The sequence below is a fragment of the Triticum aestivum genome, chromosome 6D (assembly GCF_018294505.1).
Source record: "Triticum aestivum cultivar Chinese Spring chromosome 6D, IWGSC CS RefSeq v2.1, whole genome shotgun sequence".
NCBI classification, from domain to species: domain Eukaryota; kingdom Viridiplantae; phylum Streptophyta; class Magnoliopsida; order Poales; family Poaceae; genus Triticum; species Triticum aestivum.
The window spans coordinates 466,582,018-466,604,858 of record NC_057811.1 but is presented as its reverse complement, the minus strand read 5'-3'; the positions used below and the strand labels follow the sequence as shown (position 1 = coordinate 466,604,858).

Sequence of the window (22,841 nt, the reverse complement as noted above, 5' to 3'; positions counted from 1 at the left end):
CACCGGCAGCAACTCCGCCGCCGCTGTCCACGCCGCCAGGTTCCGTCGTCGCCATGGATTTGGAGCTGGAGGGAGATGTCTGGTCTGGTCAGGTGCGGGCGGTCGGTCTGTCCGGCGCGACCAGGCCGCGTCGGTCTGGACCAAACGGCGCCGTCCGCGCGTCCGTTAGGCCACATCACCCAAATTGGGCCCCACCTGTCGGAAACGCCCTCAACCGCGCCAAATGACAGGTTCAGTGCACTCTGCAAAACTATTACTGAATGTACGGTGTCTTTTGCAAAAGATTAGCGACCATGTAGTTTTCTGCAAGAGAAGCCCCAAATGTGGTGGTTTCTTGCAATTCACTCCAAGTAAGACTATTCAAGTCTTTACCTCTAAGTCCGTGGGTTAATACGACGTCATTTTGTTTTTAGGAAATGGACGTCATATTGTGGTGGGCAGGACGAATCTTCCGTAAAATGCTATTGAGATAAAATATCTTCTCTTCCTCCTCGACATGGGTGGCTGTACCTGTCTCTAGAATTGTTGCTGGCTACAAAACACTGGTAAGATTATTCAAGTCTTCAGCCTTGATATTCTAGTTGTCGAGAACATATATCTTTCTTTTTTTGCGAGGGCAGAACATATATCTTTGATAAAGACATTTGATTCTACACAAAAACATAAATACAATTCTCTGCAGTACACATGTATTTTCGGTTGTAAGACTAAGAGTTGACGGACCTAGATGAGTAAATTAAATATTAAATATTTCTATCCACATAAATATATATTTGTAATAACACTAGTAAAAAAAGAACCTGTTCGAAATGCATCACCTTGGTCACTGATAGCATTTTTTTTTTGCGAAAATGGTCACTGATAACATTATCATAGGTGGTTACCTCAAAACAGTATCACTTGTGATGAGCATATATCCCCAAAGACCACATTGGTGGAAGGTTTATTTCTAGAATTGTTCATCCTACGGGTGCAAATTTGTACATTTAGGCTATTTTCCGACCCTTTTTACTTCAACTAAACGAACTACAGTTTTATAAAATTTAGTTAATTTGGATAAACTAGGGAGGGTCAAAGTTACCTTGAGGGCCAAAAAATTGCATCCCTAGTTCATCCAATATACATCTAACATGAAATATTTGAAGAAAAGGTACATTTCTTTATGAAGAAGAAACACCTTTTTTGTGAAGGGAACAATTTGAAGAAACATCTTTTTCTGAAGGTATACTTTTTTATGAAGAAAAAGTACATTTTTTATGAAGAAAGAATATCTTTTTGTGAAGAGATAATATTTTAGTGAAGAAGGAACAATGAAAAAAAAAGTCTTTTGTGGAAGGAACAATTTTGGGAACAAACAACGTTTTTTGCGGTACGGAACATTTCTGGAAACAAGGAGCGATTGTTTTTCAACGATCTGTGGTTTAGTGGGAAACCTTTTGCCAACAAAAATATTGTTATGAAGTAGAAAATTTGATTTTTTTTATTGCTTTAATAAAATCCATTACTTTCAAGCCACCAATTATGTATATCACTGCGGTTAGATGTAGAAATATACATCTATCAATATATATAATAGTGTGACGCACGCCCCTGAAGAAAATTGTAATATATGACACAAATATCCGTACCAGAAACCGAACAATGCAGAAAAAAGTGAAAACGAAAACTAAATTGCATGTTGTTTGTTGAGACAAATTGATAGCTTTGTAATTATTCAAAACTTAGTCAAGTCCACGCAGTGCATTCTATCACGACTCATGACTAGTCAGCATCTACTTTCATTCCCTAGCTCTTTCTTCCATTCGTTTCCTTTTCTACTCTGTGGGTCTGCTTCTCTTTCTCTCTATACATACGAATAGTTCTGCTGCATCCATGGAAGTCTGTTCTCTCATTACGTAGCTCCAAGTTATAGATCGATCTAACCGTACCCTTTATCTTGAGCACGGTGGTGTTTATCAAAATTGCAGTGCACAAGGCCAAAAATGTCTGGTGCGGTTGTGACGCCGCAGCCGGAGGTGGTGGAAGAGGGGCATCGGTCGTCGCCGACGCCGGTGAAGTGCGGGCTCCTCCGCACCAACTCCCCAGTGGCGCAGGTGTGCCTGATCGGCCTCGTGTGCTTTTGCTGCCCTGGCATGTTCAACGCGCCCTCGGGCAGCGGTGGCGGTGGCCAGGTTGACCATAGCGTCGCCCACAATGCCAACACCGCCCTCTACGCCTGTGCTTCGCCGTCTTCGGCATCTTGGGCGGCGCGGCTCACAACCTCTTGGGCCCACGCACCACCCTCCTCCTCAGCGCTCTCATATACCCGCTCTACGACGCCTCCTTCCTCTACTAGAACCACTGCCGCTCCATGGCGTTTCCCGTCGCCGCAGGGGCCATCCTCGGCGCCGGCGCGGGCCTCCTCTGGGCTGCCCAGGGTGCAATCATAACCGCCTACCCGCCTCCGAAGCGCCGCGACACCTACATCTCCATCTTCTGGTGCCTTTACAATTTTGGAGGCGTCTTTGGGGGCCTCTTCCCCTTCTCACTCAACTACCACCGTGGCAGCGATGCCGGTAGCGTCAACGACGGCGCCTACGTCGCATTCATGGTGTTCATGCTCCTCGGAAGCGCGCTCGCCCTCCTCATCCTACCGCCTAGCAAGATCACCCGTGACGATGGGAGCAAGGTCGCGGCCTCGCGGGGGTCGCCTACTCCTCCGTAGCCAGTGAGGGTGCTGAGATCCTTAAGATCTTCACCAATTGGAAGATGCTTCTTGTGCTCCCCGCGGCTTGGGACAGCAACTTCTTCTACACCTACCAGTTCAACAATGTCAACGGCATCCTCTTCATGCTCCGCACCTAGGGCCTTAACAATGTATTCTACTGGGGTGTGCATGGATGATCGGCTCCGCCGGCATCGGTTACTTCCTCGACTTTGGGTTTGTGAGCTGGAGGAAGAGGGGATTCATATGGGTGATTATCGTCGCCACACTCGGTACCGCCATCTGGGGAGGAGGCCTCGCCAATCAACTGAGGTACAAGGACGGGAAGTGGGAGGACCTCATCGATTTCAAGGATGGACGTCGGTACGCTAGCCCATTTCTGCTCTTCTTTAGCTATGGGCTGCTGGACGCCATCTTCCAGAGCCTCGTCTACTGGATCATTGCTGCCCTCTCAGACGACTCACAGGTCCTCGGTAGGTAATAATTCTAACTCAATGTCCACGTTCTACTGGATCATTGTTCTTTGAGAGAGAAACTTACTAGGTGGGTATGAAAGGCCTAACCTGCCAAGCAAGTTGGGCAAGAAAATGCCTAATGTTTGGTTCATAATTTGTTGTCTCGTCTCCCCTTGTCTCTTTTTTCCCGTCAATTACCCGGACAAGAAACTAAATCCTCACCTATCACATTACAACTTGTCTGCCCTTTTCCATGAAAAAGGATTCAATTATCTTTCCCAGATATAGATGTGCAAGTTCATCTATTGTAACACCCCGCATGTAATTTTCCATATTTGTAACTCCGACTCTTGCCATTTTCGGCTATGTGCTATGATATTCCCTCCGTGGTCGGGTTTTGTTTGTCGTTTTGCATTTTGTTCATGTCATGCATTTCATATCATGTCATCATGTGCTTTGCATTTGCATACGTGTTCGTCTCTTGCATCCGAGCATTTTTCCCGTTGTCCGTTTTGCAATCCGGCGCTCCCATCTCCTCCGGTGCACCCCTCTTGTTTTTTCTTTCATGAGCGGGTGTCAAACATTCTCGGAATGGACCGAGGCTTGTCATGTGGCCTTGGTATACCACCGGTAGACCATCGGTCAAGTTTCGTTCCATTTGGAGGTCGTTTGGTACTCCAACGGTTAACCGGGCATCCGCAAAGTCCATTTGTGCGTTGCAGCAAAACCCCCCTCAAAACCAGCCCAAAACCCCCCAAACTCTCTTCCATGATGTAGGTCGTTTGATCACGATTGTGTGGGCGAAAACCGCACGTCATTTGGAGCCTCTTAACTCCCTCTACCTATAAATATGTGAGACCTCCCGTATACGAACACAGTCCAAACCCTAACCCTCGTCCCTCTCCGCCGCCGGACACATCCGGGCGGAGCCGGACGCGTCCACCTCCACCGCCGCCGCCACGTGTCGCCGCGCTGCCGGCCCGGAGAGCCCATCCGCGGCCCTCCCGGCCCGCTCCCCGCCCGTGGCCGAGCCGCGCCCGCCGCCGCCGAGCGCCGCCGTCGCCGGTCGCCGCCCCGCCGTTCCGTCCGCCGGCCGCCGCGGTGCCGCCCCCGCCGCCGCCCGGCCCCGCCGTGCCCCGCCGCCACGGCCACGCCTCCCCGCGCCGCCTCCTTCCTCTCCCGTCGCCGGCCGCCGGCCTCCTCTTCCTCCCGCAACTCCGGCCGCCCTCCATCGCCGGCCACGGGAGCCCGAGCCTGAGCTCCTTCGCCAGATCCGATCGGGCACTGTAGCGGTTGACTTTCCCGAACCCTAATTTTTCTCTAAGTCATTGATCTTTCACAATACATGCCCATGTTCAACAGTGCATAACCCTCTGCATATAGCTCCGTTTCGTGCGTGTAATATGTCAAATAGTTCGTCTCGTGATGCTCTACATTTTGTTCAATTGCACCATGTTCATTAAAGGTCATCTTGATGCCCAAATCTCTGTTGCAAGAGGGCTAGTTGCTGTTATCTGCTGGTTCTTAGCAGAACTTGCAGATTTGTCATTTTTGTATCATTTTATCTGTGCATCTTATGGGCATGAGCTCTACATGTGTTTTGATGTCATGCCATCTTTCCAAGGGTATATGACATGTATTTTTGTGATCTCTGTGGTGACTAGCACAAGCATGCAAACTAGGCCCCGTAATGTTTCTGATTTCAGGGACTTAGTGATTTCTCTAAGTCCTTGTCTGCTGTTATTTTGTTGCCATGTAAACTTGATGTTACAGAGAGATCCATGCATATTTTGGAGATGTTCAGTAAGGATGTTTTGTAGCTATAGTTGTAATTGATCCATTCCTGCCCTTGTTTGCAATTATGGAGTACCATAGCATGACTCAATCTTGCTCTACTTTCGCTATAAAATATTTCTGGCAGATTCTTAACATGATATTCATTTTTGCCAAGCTTGTTGTGTTGATCCATATATGCTATGTACTAGTTCTTGCCATGGATAGCTTCATAAACATGCCTTCTTGCTGTAGGTATGCTTGTTTTGTCATGCATTGCTCTGTAATGAGTGCATCAAGCTCAGAAAGAGGCCTTCATATTATTATTTCTGCCATGCTCTGTTTTCTGCTAAGTCTGAAACCTGATAATGAAACTTGCTATGTTTACATGCTTGCCATCATATCTTCTGGTCCTTTTTGGCTTATGGTCAGTAAGGGACTTTTGTCATATGCATTTAGTAGAATACTGCCATGCCTTGTTTTGCCATGTTAAGTTCCTGTAGCATGTTGTGTTCGTGCTCTGAACATTGCTACCTGATGCTGTTTTCTGCCATGTCCAGTAATTTCACTAAGTCTGTGAACCTGTTATCTTTTGCACTTTTGCCATGTTTGTTTGAGCTTGATATGTTGTGATCTAGCCATAGCTCAGTGTTCATCTTTTGTCAAGCATCTCCTGTAGAGTACTGCCATATGTTTTGTTGCTATGTTGGAGTGCTGTAGCATTGTTATTGGTTGCATTTTAAGTGCTATCATGCTGTTAATCGCAGATTCGTGTCATTCTTGTTTTGCTTGCCATTTGCAAACCGTGCATCCGTTTCCGGTGTACTTTATATCGATTTCGACCGAAATCATCTCATCTTTCCAGTGGCATGCTTGGTTTGCCAAGTTACTGCCTTGTTCATCATTTTCCTTCCGGAGCATGCATATGCATCGCATATCATATCTTGCATATCATACATGTTTTGCATCATGTTGCTTGTGCATTTCTCGTGGTTGATTGTGGTTCCGTTTGTTTGTGTTCTTGTTTGGGGTAGAGCCGGGTGACGAGTTCGTGAACGAGGAACCTGTTGAGTACGCTTACGAGGATCAAGCTTTCGACAACTCTAAGAACCTTGCAGGCAAGATGACCACCCCTCGAAATCACTTCTATCTTTGCTTTGCTAGTTATTCGTTCTATTGCCATGTTGCGTTACCTATCACTTGCTATATCATGCCTCCCATATTGCCATGTGAGCCTCTAACCATCCTTTCCTAGCAAACCGTTGTTTGGCTAAGTTACCGCTTTTGCTCAGCCCTTCTTATAGCGTTACTAGTTGCAGGTGAAGTTGAAGTTTGTTCCATGTCGGAACATGGATATGTTGGGATATCACAATATCTCTTATTTAATTAATGCATCTATATATATTTGGTAAAGGGTAGAAGGCTCGGCCTTATGCCTGGTGTTTTGTTCCACTCTTGCCGCCCTAGTTTTTGTTATACCGGGATTATGTTCCTTAAGTTTGCATTCCTTACGCGGTCGGGTGATTTATTGGACCCCCTTGACAGTTCGCCTTGAATAAAACTCCTCCAGCAAGGCCCAACCTTGGTTTTACCATTTGCCACCTAAGCCTTTCCCCCGGGTTTTCGCGAGCCCGAGGGTCATCTTATTTTAACCCCCCCCCCCCCCCCCCGGGGCCAGTGCTCCTTCGAGTGTTGGTCCGAACTGAGTAGACTGCGGGGCCCCCTCTTGGAAACTCGAGGTCTGGTTTTACTCGTAGGATGTCTCATCCGGTGTTGCCCTGAGAACGAGATATGTGCAGCTCCTATCGGGATTTGTCGGCACATCGGGCGGCTTTGCTGGTCTTGTTTTACCATTGTCGAAATGTCTTGTAAACCGGGATTCCGAGACTGATCGGGTCTTTCCGGGAGAAGGTTTATCCTTCGTTGACCGTGAGAGCTTATGATGGGCTAAGTTGGGACACCCCTGCAGGGTATTATCTTTCGAAAGTCGTGCCCGCGGTTATGAGGCAGATGGGAATTTGTTAATGTCCGGTTGTAGAAAACTTGTCACTTGACCCAGTTAAAATACATCAACTGTGTGTGTAGCCGTGATGGTCTCTTCTCGGCGGAGTCCGGGAAGTGAACGCGGTCTGAGTTATGAATGACGTAAGTAGGAGTTCAGGATCACTTCTTGGTCATTGCTAGTTGACGACCATTCCGTTGCTTCTCTTCTCGCTCTTTTTTGCGCAAGTTAGCCACCATATATGCTTATTGCCTGCTGCAGCTCCACCTCATTACACCTTCCTTTCCTATAAGCTTAAATAGTCTTGATCTCGCGGGTGTGAGATTGCTGAGTCCTCGTGACTCACAGATTCTACCAAAACAGTTGCAGGTGCCGACGATGCCAGTGCAGATGATGGGATCGATCTCAAGTGGGAGTTCGATGAGGAACGTGGTCGTTACTATGTGTCTTTTCCTGATGATCAGTAGTGGAGCCCAGTTGGGACGATCGGGGATCTAGCATTTGGGGTTATCTTATTTTCGTTTGGATCTTGACCGTAGTCGGTCCATGTGTGTATTTTGGATGATGTATGAATTATATTTATGTATTGTGTGAAGTGGCGATTGTAAGCCAACTCTTTATCCCATTCTTGTTCATTACATGAGATTGTGTGAAGATGACCCTTCTTGCGACAAAACCACTATGCGGTTATGCCTCTAAGTCGTGCCTCGACACGTGGGAGATATAGCCGCATCGTGGGCGTTACATCTATATAGTATGTTACTTCCGTTTAAGAACTCTAAACTCCGACAAAAGACTTTTGATTTGGTGATAAACCTACCTTTTTAACATCGCAATAAAACTCTTCACCTCTTTTCTGTAGGACTGTAGGTATATCGGGTTCTAAAATGGGGCGCAAAGTGCAGGGGCGGCTGTTGCATGGCAGGTCAACAGACACAAGACGTCATTGATATCCCAACTGTTTGTCAACTGTGGACTTATGACTTTCAGTTGCCCCTTGCTTGCCCTACTGGTGTTCTTGGCCGTAAAGGATGAAGCCAGTACGATGGTTGTAAAGGATGAAGACAGTTTAGTTCCCTAGCTTGGTTGAGGATGAAGACTAAAGACCAATTCTTGGTTGTAAAGCATGAAGATAGTACGATGCCTATGGCACACTTCATGTCTACATCTGCAGATTCTCCAGAATCAAATTCTGGGAAACTAGCCACAGAATCAACAGCCTAGTTCTTGTCAGAGTTTGCATTCTGAGATTGTGGTATGAGCTGTGTGTTGAAACGTTTTTACTGCCCCTAGGCTGACACGTGTGCTGAATTGCTAACACTTGGTTGTTTTGAAATGTTTCTTGTCGAATATGAGCACCAAAGCAATTTACAAATATTATAAAGTGCCATATATTATAATTAAAATTGGAAAAGTTTCCTTAATAACAAAAGATGATCAGCTACAAATAGAAGGACTAATCTCACATCCACATCTCATCAAAATTGAAAACCATCACCAAATATATAGTTGTAACTATCTAACTGTGATCAGAGTGTTCTGTAAGGAAACCAGTGCAAAATCAAGATGATCTCTAGCCTAAGGAGTAACACGCAGAGAAATTTACCATGTAAAAGTAACTTCACAAGTGAGAAAAGATCTAGCCATGGATGCTGCAGAACAGGGTTAAACAGAAACTACACAAAATTAAAAATTAATCCAAGCAACATATATGCAAAAATTCGATCCAATTTCACCATAATTCAAATCCAAATATATCTCCCGGCCCATGACAGCGATCAATCGAGGGAAACATATTGCCAATTTAGTATGAAATTGTGCCTTTGAGCCACATCCAACGGGTTTTCAAAAGAACACCATGATAATTTTGCATGGTCTTGAAACTCAATCAGAGTGCCGGGTAAAAAGATTTATCTTAGAACTAAAATTTGAAGATAAGAATTGGCAGAGGCCGCGCAAACGCGTACCTCCTCTATCACAAATTATGACGTTCACTCTCCCACGAGGGGAGATGATAGGTCAACGCGCTCACCAAGTGCAATACAAGACATTGACCTAGGCCACGACCCTTCTTCATCGGCCGTCGACCCCGTCCAGGTAAGTAAGTTTTACGGCTGCCCTGTGCGCTGCTTATGTAGGCGCCCCTCCAGCCCAAGGCGGCTCGGCTGCCGAGGTGGTACTAAACCGCGCGCTACCTACGCTTGTTCGTTCAGGATGGGGACTCTGCCCGAGGATTTCTGTTTCTCTCCAGGCACGGCACGAGGGGAAATAAGTCTAGTTCAGGGAGCATACGCGGCCACGCACACGACCCGAGCCACCAAGATCGATCTTCCGCTGCACGAGCTGCTGGAACGCCCGCGACGCGCGATCGATCGGTGCCGCCCGGAAAAGAACAGGGCAGGGTACCAACGAGCAGTTCGGGTTCGTCGTGCGGGCACTGTCGCCGCTGAGCAGTTCAGGCTATTTTGACGACGACGGCACGCTGGTGAGATGACGATGACGACCGAGACACACTGTTGCACCTTGCTGATACGCTGTATCTTGGACGCCTCGCATGGATGGAGGGAGGCCAGCAGCGTTCCGTCTGCACGCCGCTCTGTAGCGTCAACAAGCTGTCGCCACAATTGCTGTGTTTCCAGGTTTATTTCTCTCCAATTCCTGTCGTCAGAGGTCAGACCCTTGATGCAACTAGGGTTCTTGTTCAAAAACCCGACTCAGACTGCGGGCTTCAGTGCCTGCATTTCAGGTGTCCAGACTACACTACATCTTATACAACATTCAAGAATGCAAAATTAGTTGTATTCTCACAAGAATATAGAACATAACCTTTAAAAAATCAACATAGAAACACATTGAAGGTTATGATTTACTTCCTGAAACCAAAACTATTGATATCCAAGTATTTGAAATGGAAGAGTTTCCTGAAATTTAAAATAATTTGACATGAAACCAAAATTAAAACGTCCACACACTGAAATATGCATTAGTAAGAGGTTGGAGATTCCAGTAGCTAAGGGTTTCCTTAATAAAATACATAATTTATTCGAATACAAAGAAAGAAGCACACGGCTTGTATTGTCATGCTTCTATTTTTTTCCTTCAACTCACTATTTCACTTGCGATGCATTAGAAGCAAAGATGCGGAACATCGAGTTGTCAAGGACACTGCAGCAAGATCATCGAGGATAACTTCCAGACGATAATATTTCTTCCTCCATAGTGTATTGCCTGCTTGCTTCCACAACAACTCCTTCAGCTGGCATCCATAGAGATCCATCTTGACCTCCATCATATCTCCTTGGTGCAGCAGTATCAGGTGCCACACGCATGTTAACTCTCAGGATTTCAAGTTTCATCTCTGCCTCCCTCATTGTAGGCCGCTCTTCTCCCTTCAATTTAATGCACATCGCTGCTAGCGTAGCTACCTCATGGACTTCCCCATTTTCCTCTTCTATGAGTTGAGGATCTATTATCTCATCAAGGTTACCTTCTGCGAGTAGTGAAACAAAATGTGAAACGAGACCAACACCATCGTTGCCACCACTAAGGTAGAGGCATGGTTTTTTTCTAGTTAGGAGTTCTACAAGCAGAACACCAAAACTGAAAACATCACTCTTTTCTGTTAGGCAACCAGTATAATACATACATAGGGTCTAAGTAACCTATTGTTCCTTGCACAGCTGTAGTCACCCCTGTTTTGTCAATTGGAATGTACCTCGAAGCTCCAAAATCGGATACCTTTGTTGTTAAATTATCATCAAGAAGAATGTTGGATGATTTAATATCCCGGTGATAAATAGGCATCGATGCAGCTGAATGAAGATAAGATAGAGCTCTAGAAACATCAAGCGCGATCCTTATTCGATCATCCCATGACAGTGATATTGGGCCTTCACCATGAAGATGCTGATCAAGAGTACCATTCGAAATGAACTCATAAACTAGTAATGGGACTTCTGTCTCAAGACAACATCCGATTAGCTTCACGACATTTCTATGGTTGATTTGAGAAAGAATTGCAACCTCGTTTATGAAGTCATCGATTTCTGTTGAGTTATATCTTGTACTCAAGTGTAAATAGCTTGTTGTCAGAGGGTCTAAAGTGTAAAATGGTGTACTCTTGATTATAAAGAAAAGGAAAGGAAACGGAGAGAACTCTCCAGTACGCTCCTATCCAAATCCTGAGCACACGAACCATGGAGTCTTGCTATCCCCTAGTTAGTGTTCACTAATCCATACATGGTATCAGACCACGGCGGTCCGGACGGAGCTTGGTGTGCGACATTTGACGGCAGCGTGTTCGAGTACAGCGGATCTGAGGATTTCTTTTGGGGAAGAACGACGGGGAGGTCGGGAGGCGGCGCTCCGGATCTGAGGTATACCCCTGTTTTTCTCCAGGGATTCGTCTTGTGAGTTGCAACCTCAAGTTTGGTCTGAATCCTCTGCGGTTCACTACCTGAAGTTATGTCTATTTGTGGTGATTCTACTGCGTACTGAGTCACTGATTTGTGGTTATTGGTGAGGTTCGTCCTGATAGCTGCGACCTCTGAGAGTTACTGATTTGTTGGCCTAGTTCTGTGAGTTGCCGAGTTAATTCTCAAGTAGTTGCTGTTGTTGGAGCAAGCAGGCATGGGAGATAACAGCAAGGATAAGAGTGTGGATTCAAGTGTTGAAAAACTTTGTGAAAGTATGCAGCGAATGCTTGCTCAGCTGATGGAGCAGGCCCAAGTAAAGTCTAGTAGCTCGACTGAAATTCAGAAGTCTATCCTTGAACCGAATCCAGTTAAATTGACTGGCCCGGGCGACTATTTTAGTTGGGCTCGCAATGCCTCGTTAATTTTGGAAGCTCATGGCCTGCATAAGTACCTAAGTGAAGATGAGAAGAAACCAACGGATGTAGTGCAGGAGCAGTGGGAGCAGAATCAAAAGCGAGTCATGGTTTGGCTACTGGGCTCAATGGAAAAAACTGTTCGGGAACAAGTTGAAAGTTTTCAAACTGCTGCTGAAGTCTGGACAAGCATTGAAAAACAGTTTTCTGGTAAATCAAACAAAATGCAGGTTAGCAGAATATTGCATGAGATGTGGCACTTTAGGCAAGATCAAAAATCAGTTACAGAATATGCAGGGGAACTCAAGAAACTTTATAGAGATCTGGAGTTCTTCCGTCCATTCAAGCCACATGATCCTAGAGATTTGTCTCTCCTCAGAGAATGGTTTGAACCATTGTTGGTGCAGCTTTTTTTTTTTGTTTTTTTTCCCGAGTTTAAACTTCGCTCTCAGATGATACAAGCATCTCCTGACTGGCCTACCTTGGATCAAACTATTGCTAGTATCCTTGAAGAAGAAACTCGTTTGGCTAACCAGGAAGCAATGCCACAGATGCATGGTGATAATCGTGCTGCACTTACTCACGCGCAAACCTCTGTTACTTCTTGGAGTGATCAAGCAAATACTACTAAGTTTGACTACAGAAGGAGAAACAAAGTTGTGTGTGATCATTGTAAGATGTCTGGCCATGTGAAGAAGAATTGTTTCAAGTTGGTTGGTTATCCTCCGGGATGGAAGCAAAGACAAACAAGCAGGTTCAACAGCAGCGGTAACAACTTTGAGAAGAAGCAGGACCGAGCTCATCTTACATCATCGACAGCAGAGTTACCTGCAATCGCTGCTCATGCGCTAGAAGAGTTCAAGGCAAAGTTGATGGCCGTTGCTACCGAAGGATCTAGTGAAGCTGTCGGCTCTCGGGCTACAGAAGGTGAGAACCATTTACGTGCGCCCTGGATCATTGATTCAGGTGCGACAAATCATATGACAGGATCACCAAAGAATTTTTCATCATACTTGCCTCGTTCTGGGAAAGATAGAGTTCGCATTGCTGATGGGTCTTCAGCTCCCATAATGGGTTGTGGATCTGTTAACTGCACATCAACCCTATCATTAAGCCCTGTCTTACATGTTCCTAATTTTCCTGTGAATTTGTTGTCGGTCAGCTCTATTACAAAGTCACTAAATTGCAGAGCATGGTTTGAACCTAAATTTTGTGTATTCCAGGATTTGAAGTCAGGAAGAATTCTTGGGACTGGAACTGAATATGACGGCCTCTACTACCTCGACAACGCATCGACTTCACTTGCACTTAGTGTGAAATGTGTCTCCGCTACAGATGAGTTGTTATTACTACATTATAGACTTGGGCACCTATCATCTCAGTCACTAGGCCGCATGTTTCCCTCACTTTTGGCCTCCTGTTGCAAAGAGCAACTCGTATGTGATGTATGTGAACTAGCAAAACATACGAGAACTAATTATCCTAGCAACAGTGAGAGGAGTAATGTACCTTTTGAAGTAGTTCATTCAGATGTTTGGGGGCCAGCAGTTGTAACCTCTCTATCAGGAGAACGGTGGCATGTAACTTTCATTGATGAATCTAGTCGATATACTTGGCTGTATTTGCTCAAGCGAAAATCGGATGTTTTGTCCGCATTTAAAAACTTTTACACTCTGCTGTGCAACCAGTATAATGCTAGTGTTAAAGTATTTCGTTCAGATAATGGAACTGAGTATGTTAACAAGGATTTTGATAATTTCTTAGCTTCACATGGCATTATACATCAAACCACATGTGTGAATACAGCTGAACAAAATGGGGTTGCAGAACGAAAAAACAGACATCTGCTAGAAGTTGCTAGATCCCTCATGTTTATGATGAATGTGCCAAAATTCCTTTGGGGTGAAGCTGTCAAGACAGCGGCATATTTAATAAATCGTATGCCATCAAGGGTTTTAAATCATAAGACTCCGGTTGAGTGTTTGAGTGGTGCTAATTCTTTCATTGTTCCCCCCAAGGTTTTTGGATGTACTTGTTTCGTTCATGACTATAGGAATTCAGCAGGGAAGCTTGATCCACGTGCAGTTAAATGCATATTTGTGGGTTACTCTCCTACCCAGAAGGGGTACCGGTGCTGGAGCCCTAACGAGAAAAGGTTCTTTGTCAGCATGGATGTCACATTTCATGAAAATGAGCCATTTTATCCTATAGATGGTAAAATTGTTCATGGTGTTGATAGTCAGGGGGAGAATATGAGTAAAGATGTTACTCCCAGTAGCTCAGCTCTAACTCCTATGATTGATATATCTCAGCGGGAGAATGAACCAGAGGGGGAGGAAGATGCTAATAGTAACGATGGAAATGAGGTAAGTGACACTTTTCCCGGTCAACAAGTTATTGAGCCTGACACTTCTTCTGAGCCAACAACTAATGATGGGACTGGAGAAGATATTGACCATATTGATGCCCCAGAAAATTCTTCTTCACCGAGGGAGTCTACTCAGGGAGAAGGTATGGTAGAATCTGTAGCAGCTCCCAGTTCTCCTATAGTTGATCCTCCTATTGCATTGCGTAAGTCTGCAAGACGTACTGATATTCCAGCGCGCCTTAAGGATTGTGTTGTCTATAAGCATGATATTGCCAAATTTATTTCTTATGAAAAATGTAGCCCAACATTCCAAGGATTTATTGCTTCTTTAGACTCCACATCTATTCCAAGAGATTGGAAGGATGCTATAAAGGATTCTAGGTGGAAGACAACCATGCTAGAGGAGATGGCAGCCTTGGAGAAGAACAATACATGGGAACTCGTGAACTTACCATCTGGTAAAGAACCTGTGGGGTGCAAATGGGTATACACCATTAAGCATAATCCTGAGGGTAAGGTTGAGAGGTACAAGGCTCGTTTAGTAGCAAAAGGGTATACTCAGACATATGGGATAGACTACGAAGAAACTTTCGCTCCAGTTGCCAAAATGAATACAATATGAACTATGATATCATGTGCATCTAATCTTGACTGGGATTTACATCAACTAGATGTAAAAAATGCTTTTCTTCATGGAGACCTCCAAGAGGAGATTTACATGCATATACCTCCAGGTTTTGGCACTGCACAAACTGAGGGCAAAGTACTTAGGCTGCATCGATCATTATATGGCTTAAAACAATCACCTCGGGCATGGTTTGATCGTTTTCGACGCGCGGTACTACTAATGGGTTATAAACAGAGTAATGCCGATCATACTCTGTTTTACAAACGTAATGCAAGCAAACTGGCTATATTGATAGTCTATGTTGATGATATTGTTATTTCAGGAGATGATGAGGAGGAAATTAAGAGATTGAAGTTGCAACTGGCACAGGAGTTTGAAGTTAAAGACTTGGGTCAATTAAAATATTTTCTTGGAATCGAAGTCTCTAGGAGTTCAAAAGGTATCTATCTTTCTCAGAGAAAATATATCTTGGATCTCCTATCAGAAACTGGAATGAAGGGGTGTCGTCCAGCTTCTACACCAATTGAACATGGTTGTCGCCTTGTTAAAGAGGGAGGCTCACCCGTAGACCGGGAACAATACCAAAGACTTGTTGGGCGCTTGATCTATCTATCACATACTCGCCCTGATATTGCTTTCGCTGTAAGTGTTGTTAGCCAATTTATGCATGATCCTCGAACCCATCATATGGATGCAGTAAATCGGATTATTCGCTATCTTAAAGGGTGTCCTGGTAAAGGTTTGTTATATTCTTCCCATGGCAATTTACAGATAGAATGTTATACAGATGCAGATTGGGCAGGCTCATTAGATGATAGAAGATCAACATCTGGCTATTGTACCTTTGTTGGAGGAAATCTTGTTACATGGCGTAGCAAGAAACAGAGTGTGGTTGCCAGGTCTACAGCAGAAGCAGAATTCAGATCCATGGCACATGGAATATGTGAAATTTTGTGGTTAAGGATCTTATTAATGGAACTGGGCTTGTTTCGGTCGAAACCCTTAATGTTGTACTGTGATAACAAGGCAGCTCTTGATATTGCGCACAATCTAGTACAACACAGTCGAACAAAACACATTGAGATTGATCGACACTTCATTAAAGAAAAGCTGGACCAAGGAGTCATCTGCATGCCCTATGTGAGTTCTTCTAACCAAGTAGTAGATATTTTAACTAAAGGGTTACCAGATAGGCAATTCTCAAGTCTTTGTTGCAAGATGGGGTTATTTGATGTATTTGCCCCATCTTGAGGGGGAGTGTTGAGTTATATCTTGTACTCAAGTGTAAATAGCTTGTTGTCAGAGGGTCTAAAGTGTAAAATGGTGTACTCTTGATTATAAAGAAAAGGAAAGGAAACGGAGAGAACTCTCCAGTACGCTCCTATCCAAATCCTGAGCACACGAACCATGGAGTCTTGCTATCCCCTAGTTAGTGTTCACTAATCCCTACAATTTCTCTCTGTACAACGATCTTGGATTTCTTGATGGCGACAACCTGTAGGTCTAAAATTCCTTTATACACAAAACCGTGGCCTCCATCACCGGCTTCATGAGTTCTATCAAAATTGTTTGTGGCCTTCTCTAGATCCAACAAAGGAATGATCATCCTTTCACCAAAATCTCTTTTCTGGGATATTAGTTGTTGCAACAACAACCCATGATTTTGCTTGAACAATCTTCTTTTCAGATTGTTTGCCCTATTTAACTTCATTTTGCGTGCTATAAACGGGGCAGCGAGCACTAAAAGTAAAATGATTGAGCTGCCACTAGCCACAAGACCTATTCCCAAACCTGTAAAATATGGTATCATAGACGAAAATACAAAGTCATTAATTTCGGGCAGCTGAATTCTTCAAAAATAATAGATTGATGATGATTATAAAAATATGGTATCATTACCTGTAAATGGCCTTTTTGTTCTGACGCTGACACATCCCAATTTCATCAATGGATCTCCATAGGCACCATCTTGACACCGGCAATGGAATGTCCCAGGCAAATTGATGCAGATTCCATAACATGGATATGTTTCCTTGTGTTTACATTCGTCAATGTCTGGGCAAAGCACATAAAAGTATGAATGAATAAGCAATATGCATGCTAAATAGGTAACTAGCTGGACTATTCTGCAGGTAGTAGAACTACAAAAATATCCGGCTGGTCCCTATATAACATCGTAGTGAACAAATAAGCATAAAGCAATCAATTAAGTTGAGCTGTACCTTCACATCCATTTGGTGTAAAAGCATCGCCCATGAAGCCAGGAGGGCACTGGCAATCATATCCTCCGTGTGTGTTTCTGCAATTGCCGTAACATGGATAGATGTTTGGATAATCACATTTGTTGATATCTGGATGTACCACAACATAGAAAAAACCAAAATTAGTTATACCGATGTAGGTTCATGTAGTCAATGAGTAGAAAATGTATATAAACACACAAGTCGGTCGGCTAAGAAACAACTATTTGCTGGTCAATGCCGCGCAAGCTGTCGTGGAATTGAAGATCTGATTTCCAATTATTTGATTTCCAAATATGGTAAAGATTATAAATTGATTCCATATATAGTTTAAAAAACAAGTGATATATTTCTGTAGTAAAGAATGAAGTTAATATAAAGTTAACCATGTCATAACTAAACTGATAATTGTGGCATGGATAAGTCCACTTAAAATGCAAGCTCTGCCTATAGAAGTGCATGCTCTAGCCAATGCAAGCAAAAGACGGATCTGATGGAAGAGACTAAAACATGGACCGAAAGTGTGCTGCAATTTAATTGCAGCCAACCGGTTCTTGAATTCAAGACCTATAGGCTCCAATACCATGTAGAAGTGCATGCTCTAGCCAATGTAACCAAAAAATCGATATGATGGAAGAGACTAGGCAATACATTTATACGTCAACACCGGCTACTACATACTACATGGTGGAGGCTCTCAAGGTTCAGATCAGATAGCTCTTGGTGGAGTGAGCTTGTAGATCTTGTAGCTACACCAATTTTGATGATTTGTATTACTGTGAGCGAAAAAACATATCTATTAATGTTTTTTTAAGTGACTGAGAGATAGCAAATCCCGTATGTATATGTATATTGAACTAATTCCATCTTAATTTATAAGGCGCTTATCTATTTTGAGGTTCAACTTTGGCTAGGTGTGGTGGCTACATAGCTAGGAGAAAAAATTTGTGTTAGCATCACCATCCTTGAGGTTCATGATGATATGGTTACTCGGAAAACACTCTACTTAGCTAGGTGCGGTGGCTGCATAAAAGTATTGCCTCCCTAAAGAAATATAAGAGTACAGAGGGAGTAAATTACTTTGAGCATCTAGATAAAAAAAAAAGAAATATTTGAGCAGTGTATTACTATTACGGTATTACCATAGCAGCCATGGGAGATGTATGGATTGCCTTGGTAACCACCAGCACACCTGCAGTTATGCCGTTGATCCTCATAACCATAAACAAGACCTTGATCAAAATCTGTGGTGTAGTTAAGACAGAAGCTGTGATTACTGCGGCAGGCAGGTGACAACCCATTGGTATGACATACGGAGCTGTTGATCGCCCAGCCTAGCATGGCAGGGACTGTGTACTGGTCATAAGAATAGTCCGTCACGTTAAGCAAATAGTCCGATTCCATAATTAACACATTGACCCAGGATCTATAATAACCGAAACCAACCCGTTGAACGAGGAGTCCGTAGGAAGCGCGACCCTCCAGTATGGTTGCCTGGCAGCAGGTGATGCCGGAGCAGGTATCTGTATCCTTGTAACCTGTGCCCGGGCAGAAAGGAGAGCAAGAGCTGACAAGGTTGTTGTTCTCTCCCAAGAGGACGACTTGGAAGTTGCACCCGAGTGCTACTAAGTTGTTCCGCCCTGCTCCCGCTAGAAAGTATGGCCCGTCGGCAGCGTATCCCAGGCCGCCGGCGCGCCATGTGCGGCGGCTTACTTTTCCATTGTCGCCATAGGGGATTTCCAATGGCTTGCTGTTGATACGTACCGTGCCGTTGGGCAGATCGATGTCGAGCACCTGAACGGTGCCGTCGCCGAGGAAGAGCTGGGGCGGGCTGTAGGACTGGTTGCGGGTGAGGTTGAAGCCGCTGTCGTGGTAGCAGCCGGGCTCCACCCCGAACGGGTATGGGATGCTGATGTTGCCGCAGTGGGTGGTGCAGTTACTCCGGCTTGTAGCTGCTTCCTCCTCGGCGCCCAACGACGGCGGCGCCGGCAGGAGCAGCAGCGCGGCTACCACAGCACAGAGCATTGCAGTAGCGAGGGGAGCCAGCCTAGCACTCATTGTTTGTTTTCCTCAACAAGTACGTACGAAGAGAGAGAGAGAGAGAGAGAGAGAGAGTGTGAGAGAGAGAGAGAGATTTGTTCAATGAACCAGCTGGATTTAGCGAACTGATTTACTTTTTCCAACCGGGCACACACCCCTTTCCATTAATTTTGCAACCAACGGAAATACATCAGTCAGGTATCATTGTTCGAAGATCACTAGCTAGGCATCAGCCAAAATAGAACAACTATTGAGCAAAGGAGACTGAAAAGGGTGTAGCGAGTTGGTGCATCGCCAGGAAACCCACTGCATGACAACCCTGAAACGGACTATCAACTGTGGGGCGAAAACCTGACGACACTATAACCACTACACGACACAGATGAAACAAACTAGAGGATAAAACTCCAGCGAACAGAACCAACAACACCAAAAGATCGATCCAGCGGGCATCAGACCCCAGTGGATATAAGACTTAAACCACAGCGAGCACTGAACAGACTAGCCAATCTGAATGCCATCCCCATCTCCCAAGAGCCGCCTGCCATGCGTATATGGTCTGTCTGCCAGGGTAGCCGCCACCTGAGCAAGTCTCTTCACACCAGCCTGAAATCTTGTCTTGTCATCATCCTTCAGCAACCCTGCCCAATATAACATAAAAGAACAGGCGGTGAAGACAGCCTCCAAAGGAGTACGAGCATTATAATTGTCAAAAGTAGTTTTGTTACGAAGACACCACACCCCCCAGCACACGGCTGCAACAATCATCATATAAAATCTTTTTCCGTTTGGAAAGAATTTATATAGCCAAGCTAAGCTTTGCCAAATAGATCCGGGGGCACAAGAGACTCCTGCTGTTAACCCCAGTGTGCCCCAAACCGTACGGGCGAGAGGACAAGTAAAAAAGAGGTGATTAGCAGTTTCCACATTTGTGCAGAAGGAACACATAGGGTTTCCAGGCCAATTTCTGCGCCGCATGTTATCGCGCGTAGGCACAGCATTTTGAAACAATTGCCATAGAAAAATCTTTATTTTCAAGGGGATCGTAGCTTTCCAAATCATTTTATAGCTGGGTCCAGATAAATCTCTTTCTAGCCACTCATAGACCGATTTAGTAGTAAATTTGCCCCTACTATGCATAGACCAGGAGATAGTATCAGGGTTATCGTTCATAATCTTCTTCTTAGCCTCGCACACCACCCAAGACCATTGTTCCTCTAAATCACCAAACAGCCTACGTCTAAAATCTAGCTTATAGTTATTGGCCACAAAGGAAGCAATGGTGCACTCTTGATTTTGACAGATATCGTACAGGACAGGGAACTGGTCCTTCAATATGTAGTTATCAATCCACGGGTCATGCCAAAGCCTGGCCAAATCCCCTTTATTAATGTTGACTTTCCTCCCAGCCATATAAACCTCTTTGACCTTCATGATAGCTTTCCAGCAAGGGGAATCAAAGAAACGACCGTGAATATTCGCAACGGTTTTATTTCTGAAATACTTCGCTCGAACAATACGTTGCCATAACCCATCACCAGTTTCTAACTTCCACCACCATTTCACCAGGAGACTAATATTCTGCCTGTGAATATCCTTCAAACCCAGGCCACCAATTCTTTTAGATCAACAGATCCTAGTCCATTTGACCATATGATAAGCTCGCTTCTTATTCTTCTTCCTCCAAAAGAAACGTCTGCGGTGTTTATTAATTTTTTCAACAAAGGTTTTGTTGAAAAGCAACATGGACATTAGATACGATGGAATACCATCCAAACTAGACCCCAACAGAGTAAGCCTAGCTCCCGAAGAAGCTGCATGCTACCCACGCATCAAGTTTTTTGATCAATTTACCATCCAGGAAGTCCAGCTCAATATTTTTGAGAGCGGAATAAGTAACTGGCATCCCCAAGTATCTCATGGGTAAGGTACCCACTCGACAGCCAAACATCTCTGCATAGATCCTGTCCGTTTCATTATCTCCTCCGATAACAAATATTTCACTTTTATCATAGTTGATTTTCAACCCCGACATAAGCTCAAAGAGATAAAGCACCAGCTTAATATTGATGGCTTTTTCAATATCATGTTCAAAACACAAGACAGTATCGTCAGCGTATTGTAGGATGCCCACCCCTTCCTCGATCAATCCAGAAACCAGCCCTTTGATGAGATTATTTTTCTGGGCTGTAAGAACCATTCTAGTCAAGCAGTCTGCTGCAAGATTGAACAGGAACGGAGAGTGTGGGTCACCTTGTCGCACCTCCTTAGCACTCTGGATATAAGGTCCTGTCTCGTCATTAATCTTGACACTTACCGTGCCATTCCTTAGGATTTGCGACACCCATCCACACCACTTTGCATTAAAACCACGCTTAACATGACAATCAAGTAGGAATTCCCAATTCACTTTGTCGTATGCCTTCTCAAAATCGATCTTAAAGATCACTCCCACTTCTTTTTTCACATGAGTATAGTGCATCACCTCATGTAAGGATAGTATTCCGTCCACAATATGTCTCCCCTTAATAAATGCATTCTGTTGAATACTAAACAGTTTATTAGCAAACTTCGCGGCCCTAAGATCCATAGCTTTAGTGATCAGTTTATAGGGACACCGCAGCAAACAAATGGGTCTATATTGTTGGATAGTTTTAGCATCAGCTGATTTAGGCAGCAGCGTGATGATCCCATAATTCAAGCGTTGAACATCCAAGTTGCCCTTGTAAAACCATTCAAAAAGATTGAACAAATCAGGGCTCACAACATCCCAACAATGTTGATAGAACTCCACCGGTATGTTGTCCGGTCCAGGAGCGCGGTTGGGTTTCATCTCAAACAACGCAGTTTTTATTTCCTCAAGAGAAAAGGGACGTGTCAGATACTCATTATCTTCAGGTGTGATATTATCATCCTGGGCCCAAATGGAAGCATCACTCTTACAAATATTACCAGGAGCCGGTCCAAATAGGTCTCTATAATATGCAGTAGCATGGGACAGTAGATTATTAGTCCCTTCTACAATCACCCCTCCACATTCCAACGAGATCATAGAATGTTTTCTACGTCGCCCATTGGCCACTTTATGAAAAAAGTCTGTGTTATTATCACCTTTCAGGAGCCATCTCCCATTAGAAAACGGATGCCAATGGGTCTCTTCTTCAACATACATATTGTTAAGCTCTACTAGTATGTTCAACTTCCTAGTGTAGGCCTCCCCACAAAGGTCATTCTCTTCCTCAAGTTTTTCTAGCTCTTGTAGCTCGAGTTTAATAAGATTTTTCCTGATCTTATTCTGACCAAATATATTGGACCCCCAACCTTTGAAAAATTTCTTAACTCTCTTCAGCTTGATGTTTAATACATCAATGGGATCATTAGTGTAAATAGGTTGGGACCATATTTCAGCCACCAGAGGAAGAAATTCTGGGTTGTTCAACCAGGCATTGTCAAACTTAAAGCATCTATTTCCAGGAGTTCTAGAGGAAGCAATCCCCCCATCTAAAAGCAAGGGATTGTGATCAGATATCTCTTTGACCATTTTATGAACTGAGACTAAAGGAAAAAGATCCTCCCAATCCGAGGACATTAATACCCTATCCAACTTTTCCAAAGTAGGGTGCTCTTGTTTGTTCGACCATGTGTAAAGGCCTCCTGACATGATAATTTCTCTCAACCCCAGTAAATGAATCACAGAGTTGAAGACATCAGAAAAATGGGACAATGGGGTTTTCTTATTTTTCTCCCCACTATGACGCAAAATATTAAAATCTCCTCCCACTATGTAAGGAATAACAATCCTA

General features: G+C 44.2%; 1 protein-coding gene, 1 non-coding gene and 1 pseudogene across 2 annotated transcripts; 1 reads left to right on the top strand and 2 right to left on the bottom strand.

Annotated features, from left to right (window-relative positions):
* Positions 1 to 1,913: 1,913 nt before the first annotated feature.
* LOC123142714 (UNC93-like protein 1) lies at positions 1,914 to 8,015 on the top strand (annotated as a pseudogene).
* Positions 8,016 to 8,878: 863 nt separating this feature from the next.
* On the bottom strand, positions 8,879 to 9,039 carry LOC123146708 (U1 spliceosomal RNA). The gene has a single exon (XR_006472902.1). It is a non-coding gene; the product is annotated as a U1 spliceosomal RNA (small nuclear RNA).
* Positions 9,040 to 9,944: 905 nt separating this feature from the next.
* On the bottom strand, positions 9,945 to 19,056 carry LOC123142032 (wall-associated receptor kinase-like 2). Its single transcript, XM_044561065.1, is given in 8 exon segments — positions 9,945 to 10,514; positions 10,597 to 10,980; positions 16,199 to 16,601; positions 16,724 to 16,813; positions 16,981 to 17,109; positions 17,680 to 17,774; positions 18,191 to 18,335; positions 18,337 to 19,056. Coding segments are annotated over 8 exon segments (2,370 nt in total). The 3' UTR covers positions 9,945 to 10,110.
* Positions 19,057 to 22,841: the final 3,785 nt, after the last annotated feature.